The sequence below is a fragment of the Amblyomma mixtum genome, chromosome 5, assembly GCF_055824585.1.
Source record: "Amblyomma mixtum isolate Tamu chromosome 5, ASM5582458v1, whole genome shotgun sequence".
In the NCBI taxonomy this organism is placed as follows: Eukaryota; Metazoa; Arthropoda; class Arachnida; order Ixodida; family Ixodidae; genus Amblyomma; species Amblyomma mixtum.
Genome location: NC_143016.1, coordinates 98,258,958 through 98,278,388, shown reverse-complemented (window position 1 = coordinate 98,278,388; position 19,431 = coordinate 98,258,958). Strand labels below are relative to the sequence as shown.

Here is a 19,431-nt window from a genome sequence, read left to right as displayed (position 1 = left end):
TAAAGTGCATTGTCTGTTATACTTGCAGCATTAAACACTTCTATCAATTGGTTCCAATGTTTTCACTTGGACTACTGCATTGTGCCATTTAATTCACATGACTGATGTTTGCCGCGTTCTTTTTTATTTCAAAAATACTTTGGGTGGGAAGATTACGGATGTGTGTCCCAAGCTTGCCACATTTGAAGAGTCACATTTGAGTAATTTTCCGAATGTAACCCATTGCTCTGCTGATGTATCATCAACCACAATAAAATATGCGTGCTATGCATCAAATTGTTTTTGGTTTTATTGCATTGCGCGGAGTGAAAAAAGCACGCATGCACCATATATGCGAATATTCGAGAAAGATCCGCCAATGGACGTACTCAACTGGACGTCCGTCGGCAGGCGAACCGTATACCTTTGGCCACCTTTCGGACGGCCGACGGACGTCTACCGGCTGTTTGCGGATGTTCAGCGGACGTACAGAACATCCGAAATAGACCTCTGTCGGCCGTCCGAAGGATATCGGTGGTTGCTTGGGACGAAGCCCTCCTCAAATGCGCACCTCATATTCCTCTCTATTCCTTAGGAGCCACAGAGATTCTGAACAAGCAAATTATAAGTGTTGTTAATTGGGCTTCTTTGTTAGCGATCATATTTGAAACGACGCAAGGAAGGAACCCTCTAAGAAGACACCAAGAGCTCTGGTGCTCTTGGTGTCTCCATACTGTGTCCCGTCCTTGCGGTGCTTCAAATATGATAAGCAAATAAATTAACTAATTAATTAACTAAATATGTTCCATGACATGCCTTCCATTCCTCGTTCTCACAGCGATGATTTTCAAACATTATAAGAAGCTTCACTGTTATTTTCGTCTGCCATTAATCAAATAAACACTGCGCAAGGGCGGATCGGTATCGCGCACACTGCATCATTCCAATATTCTATTTCGTCTGCTATTTGCCCTTCCCACAGAACCGGGTCACGTGATCATAGTGTCGGAGAAGCCCCTGAACGCCGCCGAAGCCGATGTCCTCCCGCTGGGCAGTGGTGTGTCCGTGTACCGGCTTCCAACTCACGTCAACGTCACCGTGCCGGCCTGCTTCGAGCCTCAGAGGCGCGCCGGCCGCAGACCTCCCGAGGAAGCGCTACTACTGGCCGACACGGAGCCCATCATGGACGTCCCCTGCCAGGTGGCTTCCCAGCCTACCAGTCTGGGCTGTCCCGTCTGCACCCCGTACCTTACCGACGAGCTGAAGGAACGCGCCTGCACGGCTCCTGCGGGTCAGTCGGTCCTGTTCTTTCCTGACTGCCTTCTATGCGAGAAGGCTACTAAAAAAAGACAAATATAAAGGGAAGCTGTCGTTCGCGCTCATGTATGCGGGAAAGCAGTTGACGTCGCGAAGAACAAATGGGGCCCCATGGAGGTGAATGCACGGGCGATGCCTTGTGGGATGGTGGTGGTGGTGGTGAAAAGAATTTATTTAGTATTTTACAGAGAGGTGCTCGGGGAGAGGCCCCTAGTGGGTCTCACCCCTTACAATACTAGGCAGAGTCCCCCATTCCGGGATCCCGTTGGTCGAGACCGCTACACAAGTGCGCCGCACCAGGGGCCTGTTGGGCCGATAGTTCCTGGCAGCTGAGCAGGGCCGCCTCCCAGTCCTCTCGGGTAGGGGAAGGCGCCGGCTCCGCCTTGTGGGACGCAATTCAAGCGGCAAGCACTGGACTAACAGCAAATAATTAGAAGAAACAAAGCGGCAGCCGCGAGTGTTCTGTGTTGGCAGCAAGCATCCCAATGCAGTCCCTAGATTCCGCCTTCTACTGGCTCCGAGCATTCGTGGCGTTACCTGATCACTGAAAAAGGCGAAATTTTCGCTCGTAAATGCTCGAGCTCAAAATAAACTGACCCCCCGGGGGCAGTTGATGGTATGCCGCTGTTAACAGCAGAGAGGCTCGGTGTGCATCAAGGCTTCATAAGTGTAAAATTCTTAATAATGGTCGCCTGAAAAGGACACATCTTTGGAAACGTATGCGCTGCTTAGCAACACATCGGAACAAAATGACATTGTGATTGTGCCGTGTGTCGCATGTCGTTCGTCCCCTTGTGCCGCTAAGTTGCGCGTACGTTTCCAAAGATGATCAACCAACTGGACCCGGTGTTAGCATTATCAAAAAAGGCACCATTCGTTGCACTTATACATAGACTGCTGAGCGCGTTTCGCAAAAGAATCCGGTAGTAGAAGCGCTCCAGATTCGGCGCCAGAAGGGCTGCGTGTGCTGCGGGTTGAACTACCTGTATATTTGTTACCATGCTCTCAGTTCAGGGAGGACCCGGAAAGCCTCGTAGACGAAGAAGCTTAAGTTAGGCGGCAGGTTGTTTAAGAACCTCTTAGCTATCTAGCATCTAGCTCTAACTCTAACGGATCGCTGGAGGTCAGTTTCGGCAGCGTCGTTTGAGCCTGGCTTGGCGCGATGGTAGCGTGAAACGCTGCTGACAGCATTTGTTCACGCATGCATATATACACACAAGGCCGCGCAACGCAGGGTGCACAACAGTTTGTTCCTTGCTCATCTTGGTTCTCCGTTAACGTCTAAGCGCAAGCACAAGTAGGCCAGGTCGAAAAGGCAGCGTGATTTAAGACAGTGTGATTTAAGACAGTGTTATTTAAGGCGGCGTGCGGCCAGAGCACATGCATGCTGAAGCATGCGCTCATTAACTCTGACTACGGCAGTAACAGCAAACCGTAGGTACTCAATAAAACAAAGGCAAGTTCAAGGACATTTCTGTGTGATTGTCGTAAATGAGAAAAAAAAAAGTGTTTGTGTATCGTTTAGAGACCTCTTTTACATGCCCTCAAAGTGCATAATACAGAGGAAGCCTTGCATTGGTTATGCATCTACTGGATGCCTTAGGCAGGTTCAGAAGCTGCCGTCGTTTATGAAGAGCCGCTTCAGTGAAGGCTTCAGCCGCTTCAGCGCTCTTTCCTGTCCCTTCTTCGTTTCGCCTTCGGGCTTCTTCTTTCGCGCTGTTTCACTTATGTCAGTGAAGGCTTCTCATCTTTTTTGCTTCTCGTCGTTTTGCGTCCTAGCCCATTGAGTGCTCAAGTTCTCTTCTGCCTAAGAACATGATCTTCAGTGAATGGCGTCTCCAGAAACAACGGAAACGACGCAGGCGTGGGCGAGACGCGCGGCTTCATAAGGCCTTCAGTTTTACTCCTCTACAGAAAGTTGGCTCAGTTTTCTGTCTTTTGTAGTTTGCTTTGATCCTCTCTGGCCCGTTTAGATCGGCTAAGTTAGGCACTGGTCAGATGTCTTCCAATTGATTTATCTGCTAGTTCCTGCGTACCAAAGAATTTGTTCCTATCAGTATGTGAGACGACACCGGATGCTGAAAATTTTTACGAACTCAGACTTTTGAAATACTGATCCAGTTTCAAGAACTGTGGATATGTGGGCTGAGAACTCAAGAGTTTCAGGAAAAGATGACTCGGACAAAACACACTGCGCAATGCATTTAGTTTTCAAGGTCTGTTATCCCAGCACCATGAACTGTAGTGATATTCGCATGGGCTGTCAATGCGTTCAAGCTGTGAAGGACACCTTAATGCAATGCAAACATACACGTTTCTGCACGATATATGTGTCAGCGCTCCGTCCATATATCTAATCGAAACGTAAAAGAGTTTCCAGCAAGTTAAAAAAAAAAAGTAATGTTTTGTTTGGTCGATTATTTTTTTTTTTGTTAACGACTTCCGTGTGCACTTTGCCCACATGATACATTTGAGCATCATTTTAATTATTTCTCTGTTCTCCTCTATTTCCTTCAGCATTCATCGTGAGAAGAAACGCTGAACGACTCGCAGGTGAGACTAATTGGCTTTCCAGAAAGCATGACGCCGCTGATGTTTACCGCTGTTGAAAACCGCCCGCAGTACACGACCGGAGGAAGCCATGGTTTGTTCCGAAACTCGAAATCTCGCGTAAGTACTTCCTTTTTAATTTTATCCTTTGGGCATATCGTGGCGAGCTTCCGGTCATAACAGAACCTCTTTCACCGCTCAGAAACGGCACCGCTACGAACCGACAGAAGGATCAACATTCGCGTCGAAGGTACGTCGTCTGCACTTTTTGAAGCTAAGAAACTAGCGATACTAGCGTCAAAATGCAGAGCATTCTACTCAATAAATTAATAATAAGTGTGCGCTGGATCGCACCGGCGCAATGAATGCGTAAAATGCCAACCGACAATTTGTTTTCTTGCAGAGAGAAGGCCGCTTGGCAGCAACGGGTCCGGTAAGGTCGGCGCTCAGCGCTTTTACACAGGATGTTTTATTTATGGCCGTTGTCAAACACGGGGCAGTCTTTAAGCTTGGGGAAGCCTAATCGCCTTATGTTGCAGGACGTCAGTGAGGAGGAGAGAGAGGGAGACGGAGGGGTCGAGAATGTCAACTTGGACCCTCGCGTCGTCAGTGAGGGCGATGAATAAGAGAACAAATAGCTCGTGAGCGCGTACCGTGAATCCGCTTACGCGCGTGTGCGTCGCGCTAATTAAATCGCCCGACGCGGAAGCGTTTCCGGAAGATGGCGCAGGAAACTCAAAAACAGCGAAGAACGACATTCCTGTAAATTTCCCTCTCGCCGCGAGTTTAACGATCCAGTTTGATTTCAGGATGTTGTACAAGAAAGTGCACGCAAGCTTGATTTCGGCGTAGTGAAGGAAGGTTTGAATGGGTCCTGACGTTCATCGCACGATGTGGCTTTATGCCCCAGACAGAGCATTCCAACGACGTATAGTGCGCCCTGAAAGGGTGTAGCTTTGCTTTCTCTCTCTCTCTCTCTCTCTCTCTCTCTCTCTCTCTCTCTCTCTCTCTCCATCTCTCTATCCTGTCTTTCTGTCTCGACTGAAAAACGGGACGAAGGGAGGTGAAGAGGGATTATTTTCTGCGTTCCTGTTATGCAGGGCTTCTGCTGATTATGCAGCCCGTCACATGTGGAAAAATAAATGATTTAAAGGACAAAGTAGGCTGCTATAAAAGCTATACAAACAAGTGTTGCAAAGCACCGAAGGATCTAAATGAATCATCAGCATCATCACCAGCCTATCTACGTCCAGTGCTGAGCCACGGCCTCTCCCATATCAATCCAATATTAGCCCTGTCCTTTGCCAGCTGCGGCAACCTTATCCCCGAAATTTCCGTAATCTTAGCCGCCTGCCTGACTCTCTGACACGCCTTGCTACCTTTCCCCTCTCTTGGAATCTAGACCGTTACCTAAAGGGACCGCCACCTTACATGCCCTGCCCATGCATATTTCTTCGTGATTTCAACAGAGAGTCACGAAGTCGCATTTGTTCTCTGACCCATTTTGCGGTCTTCTTGTCTCTTATTATTACACACGTCATTTTCCTTTCGATAGCTCGCTGCGCTCTCGTCAATTTAAGTTCAACGCTGTTATTTTTAGCGTCCACATTTCTGCCCCATAAGTTAGTACTGGTAACAAACAGCGGTTATGTACTTACCTCTTGAGGAATATTGGTAAACTGCCACTCATCACGCGAGAGTGCCTGCCAAATTCACTCCACCCAATTCTTATCGTGCAATAGTTATTTAGCGCTCTTGGACAGGATCTGCGGTCACTGCCTGCGCTAAGCAGATGTGTTTCCTTACCACTTATAATACTTCGCTGACTATCACAAACTGTTATTTCGTTCCAGAACTGTGGAAAGTAACTTTACATTTCTTCAAATTAACTTTCGACCCGACCGGTCTGATTTCACTGTCTACGTCTTCGATCACGATCTTAGTAGTAGTCAGTATTCAAGCGTGTCTATGACGAACGAAGTTTTCAAAGTAGCAGAAGAACAAAGAAGAGCTAACGAGGCGGTGATAGACAAGTGCGTTCTTCTCAAAAAGCCTGCCACTAAACACCTTGGGATTTTGCAGGTTGTTTTTCAAGAGACGCACAGCTAGGTCGCACCACACTGCAGGACGCATTACGTGCTGAAGGTGTACAGATGTGGGACAGAATTAGTGCCGAACGATAAGGGCTCAAAAAGATGAAGTAGCTGCGACTCTATTGAACATAACAGTCGTTAGAAACCCAAAGATCTCTCCTAAAGGGTGTACTTTTAGTGTGGATCTATTACTTTTTTTATGCGCCCGAAAAAGATTTCCTGGTCTTCTGTAGTTGTGGCCAGAGGAAGGCAGACATGTCCGAAGGCAGGGAAAAAACTGCCGTGGCTGATTTCGGCAAATTGCTCAGAATTCATGAGGACAAAGAGAGGAAAGTCAGGGTGTTGTCTTCGTCTGGTGTCATTTCTTATTAGTGGTGTATACTCGACGCTACTTGCCATCATGACCGTTCCGTCCCTCCTTCCACAGACACGACAAAGTGTGTCCGAGGAACTCTCGCCATATTTGATGACGTCAGCCCGGGAGGTATCGACACCGCGACCAAGCTGGTGAACTTCGTAATGCGGTCCCACTGCTCCTGCGAGTTTCTCAGGAAAGGTGAGACCACCACGCATGGACTACTCAATTAATTAAAAAAGGCAGCCCCCGAAATAAGATTGAGCTTTATTTAAGAAGTCTAAGAAAAGCTGGATTCGCCCCGCGCTGTAATTTTTGTAGCGGCCTCCCCCGAAGTTCAACTCTTCCATGCGCATCTTCCCGCCGGCACTGTGTGTAACAGCCCTGAGAGTCATCATATCACTCCTTGCGAAGTGGTGGAGAGGTTAAGCGATGCGCCACTGCCTTGGGATGGCAGGTGCTGCCCCCTGTGAGGCGTGTGCGACCCAGGTATCTCTTCCCGACCGACGAATCAATAATTTAACTATCACCTGCCACTGTGACCAGTTTCCTCACAATCCGGTGGGCAGGTTTGGATGAAGCCGCAAAGTCACGTGACCTATTTGGCCCGCCTGGCTCCTTCTCCGGGGTTTTTTCGCTCACAACACCGATTAAGCCTACATCTACGACGACGACGCCGGATTTCCTGCGGAAGCATGAAGTGGAGGAGGAGGAGTTAAAATTTAACATAATAGAAAACTGGTCAGCCACTCCCGCGATGGCCACTTCGTCCAGGAGCCCCCAGACCACTCCCTCCAGCTTGGCACGCGCCACCCGAAGCGTCCAGTGCCCGACGTGGTTTCAAACCTCATCGGGTAGAAATATGTATCAGTCATAAAGTTCGCCCATTGGCTGGAGGAAAGTGACGTCACCAGATCGGAAATGACATCAATTTCGGTGAAGGCATACACAGATTGTAATGCTATCGCACTGCCAACTCATAATGGAATTAGGTGTCCCTTTGAATTATTTGGCTCGGCCGCTTCTTAGTCTAAGTATTACTGCATATTCAGTGCATTTGAAACCAGATACGTTGCTAAGCTAGGAAGGCGTATCACAAGGTGTAAAAAAACGGATAGCAGATGCCATTCGCCTTTCCTATTAAACTAGGCTACTTCGGTTTAAGACGCACTCAGGAGAGTAGGTATAAGCTGTCTGCACACATCGCGAATGGCGCTTGCTCTTATAATCGGCACAGCGCCCAACGATCTGCACCCCATCTCTGAGAAAATCTAAATTTATCCTCCTCCACGAAAATTATCGGTAGTGACCCTAATATAAGATGCACAATTCGTGAATGCGATGAACAGCAAAATGTAAATCGCCAACGCGACTTGCTTCTAGAAAGGAACGGTTAAATTATGTGTTCCAGTACGGCCTTGTAGCAGGCATTCTCTCATTAGCATATAACTAATCTTTCGAGCTCAAATGCGAACTAAAAAGGGCACAACAGGCTTTCTTTTTTTCCCTTTAGCAGTATGGTTGAAGAGATTCTTTTAGAGCTTTAACACACTTTTCAGATGATTTGAGGACGAAATCGCTGAAGAACGGGCATTTTCCTGCACCCGAATGAGCTTATCAAGCGCAGTTTTTATAGCTATAGACGTAATAGGTATTTCTTTTTCATTTACTATCACTCTTGTGAATGTAATAACATATCTTAACCGTCTCGTATTGCGTCTTAAACCTGCGCTGACTGTTCCTATTGCTGTTCTTTTTTGTTCATGAAAAACTGCACTGAAACGGAAGTGAACAACAATAGACAGCTGTCATTTACACCAAAAAAATCTCTATGGAAATGAGGATTTATATTTATTTTTAAAAAATACTAAATTCTGTGTGATTTTAGGCCAGAAGAAAGGTAGTATGAGGAAGGACCTTGGCATACCGGCGGGGCCAAGCCCATTACTTTCGCTGTCACTTGCAAGGAGGCGTGGCTTACAGACCAATCTGTATTTACTGGTATGAATCCGCAAGACAGTTAAACAACGCCGCTCATGACCACGATCGCCAGTGCGGAATGAGTCAACAGGAAATTAAACATTTATTTACGTATGAGGTGAAGTAACACTTTGTCAGCGGCGCAGCTTTTTCTGTACATCCGACCATTTTGGTCGAAACGTCTCGGATATGCAAAAATTATAAACTTCTCTCTTGTAACGCTCTCTCTCATGGTGAGTTCTTGCGGTGAATTTTCTTACTCCATGAAACCGAAGAGTGTCTTTCATGGGCGCTTTGGAGTGTGATATGGAGTTATGACTGGACCGCGACGGCGTGATTCCTAGACTTCCTAGACATCTAGCCCTTTTGCGCATCCAGAGAGGTGTTCCGGATTGCCGACTACAATACGCTATTAGATCTCTCAGTCCCTAGTAAAGTTCGTTTATTATCGATTTCGATTCCTCAGATTCCGGCTACGCCGTGCTGCTGCACAGCAAGCCCGTTCCGAAGGCGGGAACAATCGTGCAGCTGGACGAGAGCTTCACCATCGTCTCGCTGCCGAAGGGCGTCACCAATTTGTCGTCGTGCGCTGGGGGCGACGCTGATGCCGACCTGATGCTCGGGGACCAGCCAGCCCTCGGGGGCGCTTCACCGCAGCAGCGTCAAGCCCTTCCGGCACCGGCTCCCCAGAGCTGCCCCGTCTGCCACAGCGACCTCGAGCCGGACCTCTACAACCCCATCTGCGAAGCACAGACAGGTAGCAATTTCGCTAATCTCATCTCCGCAGATAGATGGAGCCACGTGTGTTCACGCAGAGAATACTTTTAAACAGAGGATACCTTCTTCTGGCTGGTGCAAATGCATCCCCACAAACGTCCGTAGTGCAACTAGCTTCATTAATTGTGCAGCACATTCTTACGCGTATAGTTTTTTCACATGTTGACATTTGTACGTTTTTTTTTTTTAGGTAGATTTTGACTTTACCGCACGCAAGCCTTCAGTTGACTTCCTTATTCCTCACCGTATACTTCTCTTTCTTCTCTTCACTTTTACATTCCCTCTTCCCTTTTTACAGTGGAGAGTAGCGAACCGTAACTTCCTTCTGACTAGCTCAGGCGCAGACTGTATAATGCGACTCCTGAAGTGAAAACCATACCATATAAGATGCTAATAAGGCCAATTATTAAATATTCTAAAATAATATGGGACTCACAGACTGCAACTAGCCGACATAAATTGGACAGGATTCAACGACTGGCTTCAAGAGTCATATTTAATAAATACCAGCGCGTGCACTCTCCTACTGAACTATGCAGGCGTGCAAACCTTCCCCCTTTAGAATTTTTATTATTAATTATTCATAACCTAGATAAAGTTAACTTACCTGAATTGTGTGTAATTTCACCAGATCAATTCTCCAGACACAGGCACAGCTTATACATACAGCCACCAGTTATACGGAATGATACCTTCAAATATAGCTTTTTTCCAAGGGCGATTAAAGAATGGAACGAACTACCAAATCCAGTTGCCTTAGCTTCATCTGTCGGTGCTTTTACTGCAGGTTTAGAGGCTCTGTATTCACTGATATGAATGCGTCTTAGTATGCAAATTCTGTTTCTGATGCGCTTAATGCGAGCGTATTTTTGCCTTTGTTCGCTGCATGTGACTTTTTATAGATACTGCCACTGTTTTGCGTTGTCGTTTCTAGTTCGACTTGGAGCGAGACTTGTTATCTTTTCTTTGTTGTATTGTTTTTCCACTCCTGCAAAGGCCCTTGCTTGGGTTGGCAGTATGAATAAACAAACAAACAAACTTCTCTACCTTTCCATTTATTCTGTCTCTCTCTGCCTCAGCACATAGCCTTTCATCTTTCCCTCATTGTGTTTACTTTTAAACTGTCACTCCAAACTCTACTCCATCGGCTGCAGATGGTAGCACTAAAAAAGATTATTAGTGTTCATGGCAATAGCCGCAGTGCCTAGTAAGCATGCGTTGCAAGTATCTTTGCACGCCCTTTAATAGAAATTTAAGCAATTCTCGACATCCTCTTGCATGCTCTAACATTAAAATGACAGGTGCTGCCGTAAACAGTACCTGTAAAGCGCGATTTGTGTGTGAGTGCCTTTTATTAAACTAGCTAAAAGCAACGTTAAACCATCCCTATAATCGCAAGATAGCTTTTCTTCAACTTTTATTGATTTCGCATTCCTTATGCGCGAAAATTGATCGGTATTCTTACAGAGTTGTCTTTTTTTTACAGTCGTGCGGATGTTGTCACTGAATCCAGCTTTCAAAGGTATGGCTATTCGCCGTATGTTCACCACTAAAGTAATGTCGCTCGTTCCTAAGCTACCTCTCACTGATGCTTACTTAGCATCAGTCTCGCGAAGCAGCTATTGCCTTCTTCCTATCATATAATGGTGTAACAAACGCACGCACATGCACATGCGATTACGACGTCATTTAAACTTTTGAAGCTTAACCGGCAAATATCGAACAACTCGGCAGGCAGCCCTGGAGTAGAGCTTGCTTAGAAGCCCGAGGCCATTTATCTAGGCTGGACGAGTGCAATTAATCACGGCCTTTCAAGAGCAGCGCCGGGAAGCCATGTTTTGTTCAAGTGGGCGAAACTGTGCCGGCCATTCCTTTGTGCTTTCTTCCTTTGTGTGCTTTTTGCGTTACGCTAAGCGACGACTGCAAACAATGTAGACGTTAAGTACCCCGTGGACTTTTTCACTTAGGGTGGTGCTGCAAGCATCCTGAAAGGATAAAAAATCAGGCCGCCCTTCTTCTTTCCTTTTTTCTCAGTTATGCTGCCTGCTATTAAAAGGAGATGATAACCGCAGTGATATCGCAGGGCACGTTAATGAAGGCAGGGTAACATTACTGGCTGTTCAATACAGGCTTCCTGTTTTAAACACTTTTTAGGCATGCTTTTAGTATTAAGCACCGTTACTAAATGAAATGGCTGAAAATATTAATGCACGCACATTCATTGCGCAATGAAGAATTGGTTTAATTAAATTAACTTCGTGGGTGGAATGAGGCTGCTATATTGCTAGTGGATGACTTACTTGTTTAGGCTGTCTCACTGATGGGCGTCTTAAAACACAGATCCATCTGGCGCATACGTTGGAAAAGCCCGAATCGTCCAGTCTGTGAGAGGAGCGCAGGAGAACGAGCACGATACCTTAACCTACAGCGTACAGGACAACTGCAACTGCGACTATGTGGCCAAAGGTGAGTTATCCCGGAATGCCCACGCGGTATATCTGTTGCAGCAAGAATGAGTGGATTAATAAACAGAAACAATATGCGTGTGTTTGCCTCACTTGAAAAGATCAGTGAGTGTGGTGGCAGTAATCTAAAAGGCAAACAAAAAAAGAGAGTCTGATGCGTGCACTCTAAACACGAATGCACCTGTATGGGAGCGAAAAGAGAGTAATTTGACCTTTATCGCATTCTTCTTTATAAAAGAAATTTAAGTAGAGGAGAGCTCGCGCACTTTTTACTGCTTTCTGTTTAGAGTGTAAGACCGTTCGTATTCGCTTACTTTTTGCTGCCGTCTCGATTGATGATGATGATTTTTACGCAACAAAGCACTTAACTTTATCGACCTATTTGGTACCGCAGTTATACCGATTAGTAAGTTGGGCTTTCGGGAGATATTTCTTCAAACGAATAGGTAATATAGAGGAGGGTGGGAGGGGGGGTTGACCGCAGTGAAATGCCCTATTGAAGACACTTTTGTAATGTATGAGCGTTTACAAGAAGAGTTCGACTGTCGCACGTATGCTGCAGGTAAAATTACAGGAAAAGTTGCAAATAATAATGCGCAATCGTGTAGTGTTGACCCTTATGAAGGAATTATCGCTTGTTATAAAGCGCTGGAAGCAGACATGCTCAAAATGGGAGAAGAACGGACATGCTATTTTTTCATTCACTTCGGAGTAAAAAGAAAATTTAAGAAATAGGCGCACACTCCCGACTTGGCGTATACCTGTACTAAGCTCTTCAACTATTTCATTATCACGCATATTCAAATCATTCAATTTTAACGATGGCGCACAATAGCCCATAATGCGTTATCCAGGCCGCTTTTGGGCAAGTAACGCTATCAATGTGTTGCAAAAAAAAAAACAGTATACTTCAATTTCAGATATCTTTTCTTGTTTTTGGCAGCTGTATGAAAGAATATTTTTAAACCTCCAGCGAAACCTGTCAAGGCATGACAGCGTCCAAGGTGACGTCATTGCCTTACTCCGACGCTTCTCAGGAGCGACGGTGTACTCGCGATTAATCAGCATTGAAACTTAACTTTTTAGATGCAAGTAGCACCCTGTGCTAAAAGATACGTTCATTCGTCTAGTTTTAGTTCGATCAGACATGACTGCTCCGCCCAGGACGGGCTATCTGCAGTTCCCTGCCTGTGACTTTCTTTTTCGCCGTTGCCGACTAGATTCGCTGCTTTCGGAGCATTTCTGAAGGTGCAGGGCGTATTCTGAACGATTCCGTGAAAACCAGCAGTGTAGTTGATCGAGTTTTCTCCAAGACAGCCCGGGATCGATCTTGGCACTGCACTGCGGAGAAGCCCAAAGTGATTCGCCCGAAGCCCAAAGTTTAGCACGAAGGGTTCAGAATCTTTGAGCATTTTTGGCATAGTAACGCATAAAATTTGTGTTCTAGATTTTTCATTCTCTTATTTTCGACTGAATTAAACTAATGTTTCTGTGAATTTTTTGGCGGGTTGAACAAATTTTTCCAATCAAACTCATAGATTTGCTTCTTTGCAACAATACATTTTCTTTCTCTCATTAAAAATGAGCACCTTTATCTGCACTATGAAATGGTGCAATACGCAAAAAGAAAGAGTTTCCCAGAAATTAACTGTTAAATATCTCTGTTTCGGATTTTCGCAACTACTGTTTAGATATCTATCGCCCTGTAATCGCGAACTAGCCAGCACACTCTGCTACTGGCCAGATATTGTTATGATGCCAATACTCAATAAAATACTTTTAATTTTTATTTTAAACCCACTTTCCGCTTTCCCGACTAAATATGGATCCCCTACTTGGCAAGTTGATTACATTTTGCTGATTTTTTATTCCAGCGTCCAGGCAATATTTCGTCTTCATGGGCCAGCTTCCGACTACAAGAGGAAAAGTTAACTACCTTCCTATGACCGATAAGATGCACATTCTGGCCTACAGTTACCGCAACGCCCGCTTACTACACGACGCTCTATCAGCCTGTCCCGCTGCGGCTACCACGCCGATTCAGGCGGCGCAGAAGCGAATGGACACTCACGAGGTTGCTGACCAGGCTACCTACGGCGGTAGCTACGGAGGCGCCTCTGGACCTCTATACGGTTCGCCTGGCGTTGTGCCCCTGCAAGCTGATTCGAGGTCACATGAGGGATACAGCGCTCAGAACACGGGAAGATCTGCGCCCTCGCCGTACAGAGCGCCCAGCGGAGTGCCGTCTTCCCCGAGCTACGGTGGTGGTTATGCTGCGAGTTACGGATCAGCGCCCTCCTACAACCCGGGACCTTCGCCGAGCTCCGCCGTTCCGACAGCGACTGCCGCTTACCCGGTGCTGTCCCCGAGCTACGCCGCTGCGCCACTTCCGCAATACGGGCCTGCACCACCACCTCCCAGTTACAAAGCTGCTTCCGCACCAAGTTACGGCGACGCCACAGCAGCCCCGAGCTATGCCCCACCTTCTTCCGGTTACGGTGCAACTGCAGCTCCAGCATACGGCTCACTGATACTACCGCCTGCTTACAAATCACCAGTCCCTGCTGTCAACTACGGGGTGACCGCCAGTTACGCCGCCCCATCTCCGAGCTACGGAGCCACGTCAAGTCCAAATTACGGGGCTCAAGCCCCGGCGTACGGATCAGGATATGGCTCGGCAACAGCTGCTCCCAGCTACAGCGCTAGCTACGCTGCTTCTGCAACAGCTTCAAGTCACTATCCTGCCAAGCCAGCCGATTACAGCAACAGCGCGGCCCATGGGTCTTCGGGCTCAAGCTACGCCTCCTCGGGTCACACAGGCACAGCGGCACCCGCATACGGACCTGCGCCCAACTCTGGCGGCGCCATTTACAGTCAACCTGCATACGGAGCAGGATCGGCCTCGAACAAAGGATACGTTGCTTCAGGCGGCTACAACGCGGCTCCAGCATCTGGGCATTCTGCAAGTTACAGGGCACAGTCGCCTAGTTACGGTTCGGCTTCCGCAGGCTCCCCAAGCTACGGATCGGCTCCTGCTGCAGCTTACGGAGCATCGCCTTCTGCAGTGTCGGATTACGGATCATACGGTGGTGGCGCGCAAGCTTATGGTCCACCGCCTTCTGGAAGCTACAGTCCTGCTGCGGCAGCAGGTTACGGTTCTGCGACTCCTTCAGGCCACAGCGGCTCCCCTGCTTATGCCGGCTCTACTGGTGCTAAAGCTTACGGGGCATCGCCTTCATCTGGAGGTGCGCCTGCCTATGCACCGGCTTCAAACGCCGGCTACGGCTCTCATGGTGGTAATAACCACGGGGGTTCGTCTTCTGGAGGATACGATGGTGGCTCGGCGGCAGCGGCATACGGCCAGGCTTCCTTGCCCGCGTCTGGATCGCCTGCTTATGGCGCAGCGTCAGCCGCAGCCCAAGGGTCCAATGCATATGGCAGTTACGGTGACGTGACATACGTTCCCCCGTACGGACTCGCAGAGTACCCGCCATCATTCTACCAGCCACTCTACCCCAGCGAAGACGAACAAGCTACTGTAATATCATATGTGCCAACGTACCCCACCGAGGAAGACTCCTACGCTGCCAGGCCGAGTTCGTACGGAAACGGCGGAGGGTACGGTGCTAGCAGTGCAACTTACGCTTCCTCCGCCTACGCTGCTCCCGCTTACGGTGGGAATTACGCTCCTGAACCACAAGCTTTTACCGTTGCTCCCTACTCTGCCGGTGGTGGACAAGGCTACGACTCTCCCTATGGCACTTATGCACCCTCGCCTGCCGGAAACAGTGGAAAACCTTCCTATGCAGCGCCTTCCAGCGACGCTTATTCTGCACCTTCCCACGGTGCCGCAGTATACCCCTCGTATGGTCCATCTCCTCCAGCGTCAGCTTACAGCGCGCCGGGATATCCTCCAGTCGGAGGCAGCAAGCCTTCGTATGGTGGACCAGCTCAAAGTAAGCCGTACGGTTCTGGTTCGCCCGCATCATCTGCTGTATCCTACGCTCCACCTGCCCACGCTGCGCCAGCTTATTCTCAGCCATCCTACGGGGGTGCAATGGCAGTCCCGTCTTACGCTGCACCTTCACATGGCTCACACGGTGGAAATTATGAAGCTAAGCCCAACAGCGCGGGTTCTTCTTCAGGGTCATATCAGCCGGCCAGCTATGGATCCGTACCCTCTAATTCGCACGGGATGAAACCTTACGGACAAAATCCTGCTCCCGCTTACAACGTCCCTGCTTCCTCATATGCGTCGTACGCAACAACCGGCTACGGTGCCGAATATCCGACTCAACCAACCAGTGTACCGGCGGCACCTGCATACGCGACGCCGCAGGCCTACGGCCAGGCACCGCAAAAGTCTCTCCACAGTGGTCAGCCAAGCTACAACAGTGCGCCAGCTTCTAGTGCTACTTACAGCCCTCCCTCCTATTCCGCCCCATCCTATGGCCAAGCCTCTTCCGGAGGAGGTTCAGCGTACGCCCCTGCAGGTCACAAGCAGCCGCAGTACAGTAACTCAGCGGGAGCTGGTTACGGCGCCGGGTATGCCACAACGGCAGGATATGGAAGCACTGGAGGACAAGACGCATCCTACGGCATGGCCCCTTCTTACAGGTCGCCATCCAAAGCCTATGACAACTCCCAAGGACGTAAACCGGCTTACAGTGCTCAACCTAGCGCATCTTACTCCGCTACAGCTTACGGCAAGGACACAACTCACACGCAGCAGCCGACGTATGAGGGCGCTTCTTCGTCGCAGACGTACACTACTTCCTCTTATGGCGCGGTTTCCTACACCACCCAGTCATCCGGTGGCCCTTCGTATGGCGCCACTTATGCACCCGCGGCGCCTAATGCACCAGCCTACTCTCAGCCTTCGAGTAATGCGCCCAAAGAGGCTGAAGCTCCCTATTCGGCCTCGTCCGGAGGTGCACAGCATTCGGGAGCGTCTTACACCGCCCCGTCTCAGAGCGCGCCTTCCTACAACGAACCAAGTTACAGTGCCTCCAGCGCACCGCCAGCTTACTCCCCGCCATCGCACGCAGCTTCCTACGTGCCACCTGCGGCGACGAGCTATGCACACAGTCCTTCGTATGCTGCACCTGCGCCTTCCTACGCCCACTCACCAGCGGCAACCTCAGGAGCATCTAATGTCGAAAAGCCCTACAGCCATACATTGTCACCGCCGATCTATCCTGTGGCGACATACGCCCCGCCTGCCTACGCTGCCCCCAGCTACGGCCGGCCGGCTTACGCAGTGTCATACGCTCCTCCCGTTTATGCCGCCCCTGCCTACCTCGGAGCTGCGGCAGCTTCGCCCTCCTATAGCCAACCATCTTACGTGGTGTCGCACGCTCCTCCTGCTTACTCTGCTCCTGTGTACGCACCCATGGCTCCTTACGGGTCCGCTCCGCAACAACCGGCCTACGCTGCTCCAGCCTACTTAGCTGTCTACGCCCCAGCAGTGCATGTTCCGAGTCCATACGCCCAGCCTGCCTACGTTCGTCCGGCCCATACCGCGCCCCTCTACCCGCCGAATGTTCAACCGTCTTACGCCGCCCCAGTGTACCCCCCAGCCCCTTACGTAGAGCAGAGGTACCCGCCTTACAATGGACCCCAGTACAGCCATCCTTCGTATAACCAGCCTCAGTACGACGCAACCTACGCACCGCCAGCGTACTCGGCGCCATCTTACGAGGCCTCGTACGCGCCGCCAGCTTACTCCGCGCCATCGTACGCCCAGCCTTCTTACAGCAAGCCTTCCAACATGGTTTCACACGCTCCGCCAGCCTATTCCGCTCCTTCGTACCCACATCCCGCTTACAACATGCAGCATTACAGCCCGTCTTACGCACCACCGGCATACTCAGTGCCGTCCTATCCGAAACCGTCGTACATGCAACAGTCGTACGGGGCCTCCAGCGCACCACCGGTCCACAAGGCACCAGCTTACGGTGAATCGCCATACAGCCAGCCAGCGTACCAGGGCACAGCTGCGCATGCACCCGGGTCCCAGTACGCTCCTGCCTACGGCAACAGCATGCCAGCCAGTCATGTCCAGTACCCCGCAGGGCAGCCCGCGATGCCTACATATGGCGTCAATGCCGCCGCCCAGCATGCCGCTTACAACCAGCCCTCGTATCCGCGCAGTCCTCAGCCAGTTGTGACGGTATCATACAACTTGCCAGCACAGCCGCTTCCGTCGTACTACTCTCCCGCTGGGCAGCCTGCCTATGGTGTACCAGCAAGTGCCCCCGCTGCCGCTTACGGGCCGGCAAAACCGAGCTATAGTCCCGCACTCATGCAGAGACCTGCTTATGGTGGTGCACCAGCACCATACGCAGCCGTTGGCCACGGAGCGCCGCAACTTCCTGCGTACGGCGCAGTGACCAAGCCGCACGCTACGTCTGCGCCGCATTCTTACTCGGCACCTTCGTCCTACGGGCCCGCTGCCGGCGGCCACGGTTCAGGTGGTGGCAATGGTGCCTACGGTGCCCCGGGTGGAGCCACATCTTATGGAAATAGCGGAGGAGGTGCCGGCTCTTACGGTCAAGGAGCGCCGCAACAAGTGGGTTACACTACCGCGTCATACCCTTCTGCTACGCCAACCTACGAGTCCTCGTACACCACGTCATCGGGTCAATCGCAATACACTACGTATGGTACACCGAGCAGCCACTCGCCTTCGTACACCACCCACTCTGCTCCATCCAGCCAGGCGGCGTACACCACTTCCGGTTACTCTCAGTCTGCGTACACCACGTACTCTCCCAACTACTCCCAGCACTCATACACAACGTACGGAACATTTACGGCCTATTCGCCGGCAACCACATACCCAGCAGCTCCCAGCTACTCTGAGTTAGACTACGAGTCTCAAGTATATAACAGCGCACCGGCTTCCTACGGGCCGGCGGCATACGCAACACCAGGATACTCTCCTGCACCCACCTACTCGGCACCCAGCTACAGCGCACCATCCTATGGCGAGCCTAGTCTCGCGCCTCCCACCTACTCAGCCGCGCCCGGCTACACAACTGCCAGTTATTCAGCAGCTACCCACGCGTCGCAGGGCTACTCAGCCCCCAGCTACTCCGCACCCGCGCACGCACACGCAGGTCAGTCGTACAGGGAAACCAGCCACCCTCCTCCTACCTACTCAGCTCCTGCCCCATACGCACCTACCGAGCACTCGTCGGTCACCTATGCACCTCAACACAATCCGGCAGCTAGCTACGCCCCTGGAGGCTACGCCGCACCTAGTTATGCACCACCGACGTACATGGCCCCTGGCTACACCACTGCCGGCTACTCGGGAGCCGCGTACTCGCCTCCAGCTCACTCGGCAGGCGGCTACGGTGAAGCTACCTACGGTCCTCCTGGCCAGGCCGCTCCCGGCTATCCTTCGCCCCATCTGTCAGAATACCGGTCCCAAGAGCCGAGCTATTCCGCCCCTTCAATTCAACCGGGCTACGGCAGATCAGTACAGCCTGAAGCGGGAGGACGATATGCCCCTGCCAAAGTACTGGACACTTTGTACAGCGAGGCTTACCCAATAGAAACTGTGGCCGTGGAAGCACCTAACAAGCCTCAGTGTCCGCAGGCCATGCCCACTTGCCCCGTGTGTGCGGGAGGTCTTCACAAAGAGCTGCTGAATGACATATGCAACTACGATCTGGGTGAGTGGCCAGCTTTAGAAACTATCGTGTCCTGCACAGCCCTCTGGTGCCTCGGTGTTTGACCACCTCATTACGTACGAAATGTTCCACCCTTATTGGCAAATAAAACTAAAGATATAACATTTACTTCTATGGCCACATGGTCTTCAGGAACACGCACGATAAGAAACTAGCAATATTTGGTGTCCGGTGGATTTACCCTTACAGCTCCTACGCACGAAAACAGTCCGCTA

The 19,431-nt window shown here is 50.1% G+C and overlaps 1 protein-coding gene across 1 annotated transcript in view; it reads left to right on the top strand.

Annotated features, from left to right (window-relative positions):
* Positions 1-19,431, top strand: part of LOC149343131 (uncharacterized) — a 75,957-nt gene that overhangs the window by 20,343 nt on the left and 36,183 nt on the right. The window contains exons 8-17 of the mRNA XM_089545659.1: positions 962-1,270; positions 3,814-3,849; positions 3,919-3,966; positions 4,049-4,096; positions 4,250-4,279; positions 6,367-6,495; positions 8,741-9,031; positions 10,538-10,573; positions 11,392-11,517; positions 13,391-19,198. Coding sequence (XP_089401785.1) covers positions 962-1,270; positions 3,814-3,849; positions 3,919-3,966; positions 4,049-4,096; positions 4,250-4,279; positions 6,367-6,495; positions 8,741-9,031; positions 10,538-10,573; positions 11,392-11,517; positions 13,391-19,198 — 6,861 coding nt within the window. The remainder of the gene's footprint in view (positions 1-961; positions 1,271-3,813; positions 3,850-3,918; positions 3,967-4,048; positions 4,097-4,249; positions 4,280-6,366; positions 6,496-8,740; positions 9,032-10,537; positions 10,574-11,391; positions 11,518-13,390; positions 19,199-19,431) is intronic.